Source organism: Papaver somniferum, chromosome 10, assembly GCF_003573695.1.
Source record: "Papaver somniferum cultivar HN1 chromosome 10, ASM357369v1, whole genome shotgun sequence".
NCBI classification, from domain to species: Eukaryota; Viridiplantae; Streptophyta; class Magnoliopsida; order Ranunculales; family Papaveraceae; genus Papaver; species Papaver somniferum.
The window spans coordinates 131,156,828-131,168,674 of record NC_039367.1 but is presented as its reverse complement, the minus strand read 5'-3'; the positions used below and the strand labels follow the sequence as shown (position 1 = coordinate 131,168,674).

Below are 11,847 nucleotides of genomic sequence, written 5' to 3'. Positions count from 1 at the left end.
AGAATACACAACATACCTACAATCTTTGATTACTATTGATTCCACACATTTCTCAGCTTCCCTCCTATAGATCGACCCATCCTCTTTTGTGACCGAATTTACTCTAGAACAGCCATTGTCTTGGTTTAGGACGGAGTACTACAAATTGATCTCTCGAATTCAAAGCACTCCCTTCCTGCAGTGCATCTGTGTGAGGTTAAACATTTCGCTCGGTTCAAGGAGTCTCCTCCGTACGGTCGTCTCCTCAATTCCGTAAAAACCAGCAAATCGATTTTCCCCATCCACAAATGAACAAATCGTTTTTTCAATATATGATTATCATTTTGAATGACAATGAAATTGATAAAAATTATTCATAAAATGTTAATAAACAAATCTCATGTAGTTTCAGGTCATATTGTGTATGAAACTGAATATTAGGTCATATTATTAGTTTTTGATGTCTATTGTTGGTGTTCTAATGTAGTTGTTGAAACCTGTTATATGTTGAATCACATATTCACTAACAACAATGTAGTTTATGATGTGTATACTTCATCTTTTTCCACTGATTACCCTGATTTGCGTCATGACCAGATTATAAGCTACAGGACATGCTGAATCACATATTCAATCTCAGGACATGCTGTAGGTTATAATGTAGTAGTTCAACCTGATTAAATTATGTTAGTGAATACAAGCAATGTAGCTTGTCAAGCTGTTTATATTGAATGTCATTGTTACTGAAAATACATATTGAATCCCAAGACAACTTGTCCAAGTTTTTTCCAATTCTGAAAACAACTTGTGGTAGTTGCTTCTAGTTGTGAGAAAAGAGTTGGGTTGGTTGCTTTCAATTTTTTCTCCAAGCAACCTGTGGTAGTTGCTTCTAGTTGTGGAAACAACTTTTGTTTGTTGCTTTCAATTTTTTCTCCAAAAACTACTTTTTTGTTGCAGAGATTAACATGTATCTTATAATCCTTTGCAATTTACTGAGTTTCTTTTTTTTTGTCAGGTAAATATGGTTGTCGCAGAGATTAACTTTTGCAACTTAAGCATCTCTCGTGTTATTTCTGAATCAACTACCTTCGAGGAGATGCGAAGTGTTGTGTTACATTCCTGGAGTATTCTTTCTCAAGTCCAATTTGTGATTCTTTCTGATGTTAATGGTTTACTTCAAACCGTTTGGTCTGATTTAGATTTGAATTTTCTTGTTATATACAGCCAATCTAAGAGAATAGAAGTTTTGAAGTTGAATGTTCAATTCGAAACTCCTTCTTCTTCTTCTTCTTCTTCTTCATGTGCTCCTTCTTTTTCAGCTTCTTCGAGTTGTGTTTCAACTGACAGTTTGGCTTTTGTTGAAGACACGACTGATGATGTTTCAATGAATGAATTATCCATAAGAGAACCAAAAAAGTGTGATGCTTGGGATGGAATTCTTACCGGTGTTGGTCAGATGTTTTATGGAGGGAAAAAAGAAGTCTGTGATGTCATGATGAAGTATCAAGTGGAGAGTGGGTACAAAGTCAAACCTTTGAAGATTGATCAGAAGCGTTATACTGTTTGTTGCCTTTTCAAAGAAGAAAAAGGATGTAAATGGAGGTTCCACTCATCTTTGGCATTCCCAAACATCCGTGCTTTTAAGTGAAAGACTTTTATATCGGATCATTCTTGTGGTTTGGCGTGCCCTGATCCTTCAAAGCTTCGAATGACGAAGACTTTTATCAAGAACATCATAAAAGATGATATTAGAGTTTCAACTAAGCAGAAATCAGCTGAGGACATTCAAGATTTGTTTTTCAGAGAGTATAAAGTTGACCTCAGCTACCATCAAGCATATCGTGGACTGAAATTTTGCAAAGAATGTATTTGGGGAGATGATATCAAGTCGTATTCTGACTTCTTGTGGCATGAAGAAGCCGTGAAGCGTTATAATCCTGGAAGCGTCATCAACTTTGAGTTTAATTCTCAAAACCGGCAATTTGAGAGGTTTTTTATTGCTTTTGAAGCTTGCATTACAGGGTTCAACAAGTATTGCCGTCCTATGCTGATAATAGATGCTACGTTTCTTTCTGGAAGTTCAGGGGTGGTCTTATGGTAGCTTGTGGGAAAACTGGGAACCAAGGTATTATGCATTTTCTTTCCTCTTCTCTTTTTATGAAGCAACTTTAAGAATTTTGAAAACCAACTTGACCAAGTTGCTTCCATTTTTGGATACCACTTGTGCTAGTTGCTTCCTTTTTTCTGTATTCAACTTGTCGTGGTTTCTTCCATTGTATAATTCGAAACATGCAACCATTTTTTGTATTAAATTTTTTTGTTTCTTTTTATTTGCAGAGATATTTACAGTTGCCTTTGGGATTGTTTCTGGCGAAAATAGTGATAATTGGCGCTGGTTTCTGGAAAATTTGAAGGGAACTGTCGATGATGATCGTCTGTCGACCATCATATCTGATCGTGGAACTGGACTTTTGAACATTGTTCCTGAAATCTTTCTGAATGCTTTTCACTCATATTGCTCGTACCATATGAAAGGCAATAATCCAGTTAGCAAAGGCAAGAGTAGACAAACTGCTATTAAGTTGTTTGAGCAATGCTACAGTGATGTCACCAAGGAGAAATTTTTGAAGGCAGTTTCAAGCATGGTCAATCTGAAGTTGTTCTCTGTTATTGAGTGGATGAACAAGATCCCACTGAAGAACTGGGCTCCTCGAGTTTCTTGGGGAAAGGTATAGAGAACTTACATCCAATGTAGTTGAAAGCTTCAACAACTTGATTAGGCACGAAAAGCGACTGAAAGCCATCGAGTTGATTGAATATATTCGTGCTCGGACAATGGAGATAATATGGAAGAGGAAGCTTGCAGCTAGCAACTGGACTACAAGACTTACCCCTAAGATGCAAGCAAGGCTAAACAAGAGGATAACTGACTGTCGTAGATACAAGGTGCGTCGAGCCAGTGAAAAGGTATTTGAGATCATAACTAATACCGGGAAGCATACTGTCGACTTGGATTCCCAGACCTGCACTTGTCAGTGGTGGAAAAAACACAGCTTCCTCTGCAGTTATTCCGTGAAAGCTATGGTGCAGATTGGTGAGGAGGAGGAATACAAGCACGTCACACCTTACTACACTATCGAATACTACAGAGGTCTGTACACAAAACCTATCTATCCCATTCCTGACGGAGACAAGCCGGGTGAGATTTCTCGTACAAAATATGTCATGCCTCCCCCTGTTGGACCACAAGTTGGAAGACCAAACTCTGTTCGTAAACTCAGTTATCGTGAGAAATTCCGCAAGAAGAGAAAGTGTGGTCGCTGTGGAATGCTTGTATACCATAATCGTAGAACATGCCGCAGTGCTCCATTGGCCCCTCGCCCACCAATATTCAAGAATTAGTCTAGGATTGGAAGGTTCTACATGATGATGTTCCTATGATCTTATGAATCTCTCAACCGCATTAGGCTCTTTTCATTTGTTCCAGTTTGTTTTATTTTTTTTCTGAACCTTTCTTTCATGTTTTACTGAACTTGTGATTTATGTTTATGTGAACTTGGTTTTGTCTTTAATTGATAATGGTACACTTTTTTTTTCAACTTTTTATGCTTATGAAATCAGTTTTTGTTCTTCAGTTTGCTGCAGGGTCTGTAATGTTTTTTTCCATGGAAATTATGTTTGTTATGGATACAGATTTGAAGTCAAGTTATTCTAGTTGAAGGCAACTTTTACTAGTTGCTTCTGTTTTATGGAGACAACTTTTTCTAGTTGCTTCAATGTTGGGAACAACTTCTGCAAGTTGCTTCCATTTATGGAGACAACTTTTTGCTAGTTGCTTCCATTTCAGTTCCTACATGATTTTTTTGGTGACAACTTTTATTAGTTGCTTCCAATGTTGGAACAAACTTGAAGCAAGTTGCTTCCATAGATGGAGACAACTTGAGCAAGTTGTTTCCATTTATGGAGACAACTTGAGCAAGTTGCTTCCATTTAAGTACACAACTTGAGCAAGGGTTTGTCTGTATTTTTTATCAATCTCCCCTTTTACCCATGCATACCTGCAACCATATAGAAATATTTCAGCACTTGATATAATCAAGGGAAATAATCAAACCATTCAAACTTTAACTAGACAATATTAAGAAGTGTACTTTAATTAGATAATATTAAACATATTGTTTTAAAACCAATCAGAATAATACTAATAAATGTAGTTCAATCAGAATAATACTAATAATACCAACATAATGTTTTACTAGATAATACTAACAAGAACAAATGTTTCCCTTTCAATTAGTTCTATTGAGAGTATATTACCAACTGTCTGATATTTGTTCCTTTCTGATGCTTCCATTCATCAGTTGCATTCAAGATGCGGAAGGCCAACTTCACCCTTTTCTTGTTGAACTTTTCCACATAAGTATCTTTTGTTCCTTCTTTTAGCATTTCGATGATCTCGAATTTCACCAACGTCTTCATATACCAACAAATAAAAATTGCGCAGTTAGGGTATTCTCGTTGTTGAAGCACTGGAAGAACTTTGAAATTTGGAGATATAGGCGCACCATCTTTGTCTATGTGTCCCATTTCATTAATAACTTTACTTAATGTCCTTGTCAGGGCATGAATTTTTCTTGACTGGGCTGGATTTTGCTTCATTGAGTTGCACACCTTCCACATGCCTTCATGTAGCACCAGCAAAACCCAGTGGTAAGGACGTTTGTCTTTGTACATGCACGTCGGAATCAGTAACATCTTTCTTCTGCCATCCACTTGGTAAGATTGTCTTACATTATCTGCAACTACGCTTGACTCTATTGCAGACTCATCTCCCTTGTCTAATGCAGATTGTACAAGACCCTGCATCAATGTAAATGTTTTTCATTCAGATTTCTATTCATCATAGTATTATGTCATCATCTTATACAGAATTTTATTATCTTACCATAATCGAACTAGTATTTTTTTCTTTTTTCAGGTGGTCATAAACAACAGGCGTAGTGACAAAGAAATGAGAATATCAACAAGTTTTTTTATGAACACCTGCAATAGATCAGAAGATAATGTTGTCAAATGAAAAGTAAGAAAATTACTTACCAAAGTATTTGTATTTAAAATGACATGCTTGTCGTATCCCTTATCAGGACCCTTTTCCATACTGTCCTCTAGAATAGTGATGTAATAATCAATGATATCACTGTTGATATAATTGTTATCCAGCAGATTCTGGATGTGCATCTTATCAATATGAAACTTATTATCCTTTCCAGAATAAGCCATCTCCCTTCATAACCCAACAATCATAAACAACACAACAGAACATTCTAATGCAAATACTTGAGGCAACTTCAAGAAGTTGCTTTCTTATATGGAACAAACTTGCACAAGTAACTTTTTGGATTAATCACCAAGTACTTTCATCTTTTTAATTCAAGTACTCTAAGTATCTACTCAAAGTATTTTGATCTTTTTCAGTTCAATTCTAGTCCCGTTTTTCAGATAGACATAAAATGTATTAAATGAAAAGTAAAGTTTTTTCGTATATTACCTTTATGTGGCATCCTTACAGAATTCCTTGAGAATTGCTTGTTCCTATTTAGTGCACTTATCCCAAATCTCAAGACTTTCTGCATCCTTGAGTTGTTTTTGTTCTGGGGGTGTTGGATCAGTGTACTCTATTGCTTCCAAATCAATAATTTCACTCCCCTGTTGTTTCTTATTTTTCTTTGGGTGTAAACCTGTTCTAGTGAATGCATCTTCCAATTCCTTTCTCTTCCTCTCTCTTGGATCGTTCTTGACTCTTCTAATAATAGAATCAACATCAGATTTTGCTTTCTCCTCAACTTGTTGCTCTACAGTTTCTGATAAGTCACTCTTTTCATCTGCTTTTTGTTGTTCAACTATTAGAGAACCTGGGACTGGTGCTGCCGGAGACTCAAAATTCAAATCAAAAGATGGACCTTCAAAGGATTGGGTTTGCACACATGCTTCTTTATTGCTTGTTGGAGTGTGTAGAACAACATCCATTTCATCTGATGTTTTCTTTTCATCCACATTCTCTTGTGTACAATATGCTACTTTCCTGCAATTTCAGCAAATCACGGAGGGAGGAAAAAATTCATTAAAAACAGAGCACACTAAAAACAAGTAGAGGAGACAACTTTGAGGAAGTTTCTTCCACATATGGAGACAACTTTAGCAAGCTGCTTCCACATTTGGAGACAACTTGAGAAAGTTGCTTCCATCCAAGAATTACTTACTACTAAGTAAATGAATGAAACTTACCTTTCCGATGCATCTTCTTCATCAACTGTAGTTCTCTTTTCTTTCTTGTCTGTAACTGGTTCTTCATCCATTGCAACTACACTTGTTCTTTCATCTTGCTCTTCCTCTGTTGCAACTGGAGTTGTCTTTTTCTGCTCTTCCTCCATTGCAACTTTCTCTTCCTCCATTGCAACTGGTTCTTTTTCCACTGGCGCAACTGGACTTTCCTTTTCTTTCTCTTCATCCATTGCAACTTGCTCTTCCTCCACTAGCACACTGTACTTGCTTTTGTTTCTTCTTGTATATTGCCATTTACTTGCACTATGTCAGCGTAATATCTTCCAGTTATACCATTAATGTCCACTTCCTGTATCAACTCATCATAACTATCTTGCATATTTACCTCGGCTGAATCTTTCCTTTCAATCGGCTTCTTTATTGCAGTTAATGGTGTTGCCTCTTCAGCAATAGAGATTTCTTATTCGCTCGCCTATATTTTCTCATCGGCATTTAGATTTACTACCTCATTTTCTGTTTCACCTACTCCCTCATCATCTTCTTTAGTATCACCTACACTTTCTGCAGCTTTAGGGTCACTTATATTATCTTCTTCCTCAGTTTCTTCCTCATCAACTTCTTTAGTCTCACCTACATTTTCTGTAGCTTTACTGTCACCTACACTATCTTCTCCCCCAGTTCCACCTACTTGCACATCATCTTCTTTAGTTTCATGTTCAGAGGACTGTCCGTTGGTTGTTTTACCTTGAAACATTGCGCTCCAATCCTTGCACTTCTGCTCCCTTGAGAGGTTCTCTGGTGTGTTCTTCAAATCCTCCCAGTCATTCAAGTTCTTGTACGCGGCGGCCATCTGTTGTTGTTGATCATCGCTCAAATTAATCTTATCCTTCTTAGCTTCATAAACGCTTCTGAGAAAGGAGTTGTTAGCGATGAACTTTCCTAAGAACTGATCTCTCCCATCAATCCTATAGAAGACCTCTTGGAGTGCAACGTTTTCGGCTTCAAGAAATGCGCCATTTATCCTCTCTTCTTTAAGTAAATCATACAGCAGGTTGTTGAAAGCTTTTTCTATTTCTAATTCTCCTTGCAATTCTTTCAAGTAAGTCAGTCCTAGATCATCTGGTGATAGTTCGTCTCGAATGCCTTCTGTAAACTGAAAAGTTCCAAATTAGTCAGCATTTTTTTCTTCAAAATCAGTGGCAAGTTAATATACATTTGGAATAGAAAAAACTTTCTGCTTCAACTTCTGAAACCAACTAGATCAAGTTGCTTTCATATTATGGAGACAGCTTGAGCAATTTGCTTTCATTTTATGGAGACAACTTGAGCAAGTTGCTTCCACATATGTTGTTTCATAACACTAGTTAATAAAGCGTAAATTAAACAGCAGTGACTAAAGTAACTAGCCTAAAGTAAACAGTAGCGAGTAAAGTAAACTAGCAAAATGGACTGATAACATGTTTCAGTCATCATTAAAAGCATAATTAACCAGCAAAATAGACTACAAACATGTTTAGAACTCAGAGAATTGACAAATAACATGTGCTAATTGACAAATAACATGTTTAGTCCATAATTAACCAGCAAAATGGACTACAAATATGTTTAGAACTCAGAGAATTGACAAATAGCATAAGAATTTTTACTTACAGTAAATCCTTCTGGGAACACCATATTCCCGTCTTTATCTTTCCTTTCTACCGTCAACTTGTTGCACAAATCCAGTTGGTTCCACCTAGTGAATCTCGGAGTTGAATGTTCAAATCCTTGTCGCTTCGGGAGGTAGTTGTTATGCTCCAAAAACCAATACTGAAAAAAAATTAAAATGTTAGTTAAGTTTCTCAAAACATTTTAGATCAAGATTAAATTGTCAACAATTTTTCATTTCTTTTTTACGAACAAAAGTGGTATGCACCCAGGTACACGTTTAAGACCATCTTTTCCTTTTGGTTTCCTTATATTATCCATTAAAAATTTCACTATGTGGTCTGGCCACGACACTTTATGCATGGAGAACAAGTATGTCAACCATCTCTGGGTAAAGTATCCTCCACTAGTATCCATGTAAAAGAACACGGTGCACAACCACATTCCAAAGAAAATCAGAAACAACGCCGGGTCCTTTCCATTTTCAGCTTCTTCTCTCAACGCCATATCGATCTGTTGCCTTGTAATTTTGTAGTCTTTGGCTTCTACTGGGGGGAAATGTTTATGCAAGAAATTTATGTGCTCTTTAGTTACTTTACTCAATTTCTTCTTAAATTCAGCATCTTCAGGCCTTCTTTGCACATTGAAGAAAAAAGCAAAGTCATCCGCTTTTGGAACTAACCTTATTCTTAAAAACAAATCCCACTTCCACCTTCTTCCTCACTACTACACTATCATGGCAACTGAGAAGAATCTCTATAGCTTGAGGAATCTTAGTGTATACATCTCTTTCAGCCCTTACGTCTTTTGGAGGCTTGTTTTCTGGTTCTTCTTTAAAGAATGGTTCAAAAAAAACCCAATACAGAGACTCTCTTAAGGCTTTCACATGGGATGGCTTGTATTTCAATACTTTATACAAGTAGTAACTCATATCTAACAATGGTAATAATCCAGATTTATATGTTGTTTCTATCTTCTTCTTTTTACCTACATACATGCAAGCTATCCAGTTAACATACATTACACAGATACATATAGCTAATTAAAAGAAGATTTATATGTTTTCTTTTTCATACCTTTTCCTTGTGGAACTTTGTCACCAGTTTTTGTTGCTTTGTTGCTGGGAGCATTCTTTTTTACAGAGCTGGTTGCCTTTGCCTTCAATCTTGGTGATGTCCTCTTCATACTAGTGTTGTTCAGACAATAGAAATAGTTAGCATGATATCTCAATAGAGCTGATTAATTCAAGTTGTCTCTATATATATGAGGAACTACCAAAATCTGACTCCACTATCTTAAGTTGACTTAGGAAATTGAGATCAACTATCTTAAGTTGCTTCCACATATTATAGAAACTAGAAAAAGTTGCCTCTAGAAATATAAAATCATAGAAGAAGTACAATCACAAAGACTGGGAACAACTAGCATAAGCTGCCTCCAGAATACGAAGGCAACTAGTGCAAGTTGCTTCCAAAAGCACAATTCATTTCAGAACATAATGGGAACAACTAGCATAAGTCCAATAGTACATGATGTCTTCAGAACCATTTAACATGTTCCATCGCATTCATAAGGCATTCCAAAGGCATACAACAATTACTAGTTTTCAGCTTATAAGGCATAAATGCACAACTGACTCAAAATATGAAGGAAAATACTACCAGTTGCTTCAAAATATATGAACAACTAGCATCAGTTGAAAACCAGTAGTAAAATGTGAAGGCAACTACTACCAGTTGCTTCCAAATCTATAGTAAAATACCTTTTTCCTATAGAATGATTGCAGAGATTCAACAAAACTACAGTTCTAATTCAACATAATGGAACAAAGTAACTATGAAGTAGAACAAAGTAAATCGAATGAAATTAGTATCACCAGGAGGTTTATTACCTTTACTGATTTATTTTCACCAGCAGAAGCATTCGATTCCTTAAACACCAACAGAGGGAAGCAGTTCAATTTGTCTTTTCATCACATGCAATATCAAATTGAATGAAATTAGTATCAATAACACCAACAGAATCAGTTGATTTTGTTTTCTTTCATTACATGCAACAAAATCAAAGAAAATTAGTTTGAATCTAAGAGATATCAGTATCGAACTATTTCAAAACTGAAATCAAATGAATCGAACTCTTTTTTTGAAGATAAATCATGTATTAAACCCTAAAAATTGAAATCAACTGAAATTCAAACTTCATTCAAACACAGAATCTTTGATTACCTTCGTTTGTTCTTCTGAAAGTGATGTTGCCGTTAGATTTTGTAGTTTTTTTGATCTGTTGCTTCGTTTTTGTGGTTAGATTTTTGCAAAATCTCTGAACTAATCTACTCCTTGATCTAGTTTACTGTTTTCTGTAACGATTAATTGGTTTTGTTTCAGTTTTTTTTCTGGTTTTGTAGTCGATTCTGCAGTTTTTTTCAGTTTTGTTTTTGAATTTGGGCAGTTTTTTCGATCTGGAACGAGAGAGGAAACAGAGTGAGAGAAGAAAATAAGAAGAAGAAATTAATTAATGGCCGACCGTTACTTCTTTTCTCCTGAATCTTTATATTTATTTGAAGGTTAGTTTGGTAATCTTACAATTCGGGTTTGGGCTTTTTCATGCCTAGGGGTATTTGTAAAAGATGATAAGGGTGTTTTGGAAGAGGCCCTATAATAAGGGTATTTAAATAATGTTCCCTTGTGATTATCTAAGCCTTTTGATTATCATGGTGTATTCATAATTTTTCTTAAGGTAATCAATGAAACGTCACATATTAGAAATGGTAAATTGTTGTGGTCGGTGATTACTGATTGATAAGCACGAAAGTGCTACATTTTATACCCATATTTATATTAGTTAGGACTCAATATTTTGACTAATGACACTATTTTAGTGCTTTTGCAGAAAGTACAAGTGAATTCGATCATCCAGCGAATAAACATCAAAATGTGAGACTTAATGGTGAAGCGAGTCGATGTCAGCACACTAATGCCACCTAAGATTGGTCAAGAGTGACTTTATTATTGTTAGCATAATAATGGAAGAATATCACCTCCATGACCACATGAAAATAAAGAAAAAGGAAAGATTAATATATCTTGTCCTTACATAAGTTCTCTTGCTATATTTATATAAAGAATCTGAAGGAATATTTGAAGCCAACTGACGTCATTTTGCAAATACAGTTAAGGTGGGACCCAGCACATGTAAGAAAATATCATGATTTCTAAATAAAATTCATATACTATGGAAAGTGGAGATTCAGCGATACTTTACAATGTCTCGTCATATTATGACACGCGACACAACATCATTGGGTGAATTTATATTTTCATGACATGACTTCTATTGGGAGGTGATGTGGCGACGAAGAAGAAAAACGTGAATTCATTTGTGAGCTATATTTATGTGTTGTTTCAAAATATACCGGGGGGGCGCCCGGCCACAGAGCGGGAAGAGAAACAGGAGAAGGATTTTGGAGTTTTTCTTCTCCATTTTTGCTTAGCTATTTGATTATAATCTTTTTATGGTTTTTTGTGAAAGCCATGGCTAGCTAAAGCTATGTTAGGGTCTAGGTAGAACCCAATTTTATTATGAAAACTCTATATTTATATGCTTAATAATGAGTTGATTGATTATTAGTTTTTCTTCATTTGGCTTGGTATTCTATTGTTGATGTGATTTTCTAGATTATTTATGCTCTTGAATTGATACTGCGTGCTTCGGTTAAATCCCTAGACGTGGTATGCAAGGATAGATAGGTAATGCTTTAGAATCACTACTCATGAAGCGAATACAACTATAGCGAAGAAACAATATTTGAAAAAGCATGGAATATACTTTTAAAGATTAGTAGAGTTTGCATAATTAATTGGTGGAAACCGAAAATCTTAATAACCCACACTCGTTTTGTTTATCTTTAAATTATTTATCATTTCATTTTCTTCCGAATTT

General features: G+C 35.6%; 1 protein-coding gene across 1 annotated transcript; it reads left to right on the top strand.

Annotated features, from left to right (window-relative positions):
- Positions 1 to 1,687: 1,687 nt before the first annotated feature.
- On the top strand, positions 1,688 to 2,714 carry LOC113316220. The gene is made up of 3 exons (XM_026564438.1): positions 1,688 to 1,968; positions 2,064 to 2,104; positions 2,317 to 2,714. The coding sequence occupies exons 1-3, from the start codon at positions 1,688 to 1,690 to the stop codon at positions 2,712 to 2,714; spliced, it is 720 nt and encodes a 239-aa protein (XP_026420223.1).
- The last annotated feature ends 9,133 nt before the right edge of the window (positions 2,715 to 11,847 follow it).

Coding starts and splice junctions, on each gene's coding strand:
- LOC113316220 (XM_026564438.1), top strand. CDS start 1,688: ATGACGAAGACTTTTATCAAGAACATCATAAAAGATGATATTAGAGTT. Junction 1,969..2,063: donor CAAAACCGGCAATTTGAGAG/GTTTTTTATTGC, acceptor CTGGAAGTTCAG/GGGTGGTCTTATGGTAGCTT. Junction 2,105..2,316: donor TGGGAAAACTGGGAACCAAG/GTATTATGCATT, acceptor TTTTATTTGCAG/AGATATTTACAGTTGCCTTT.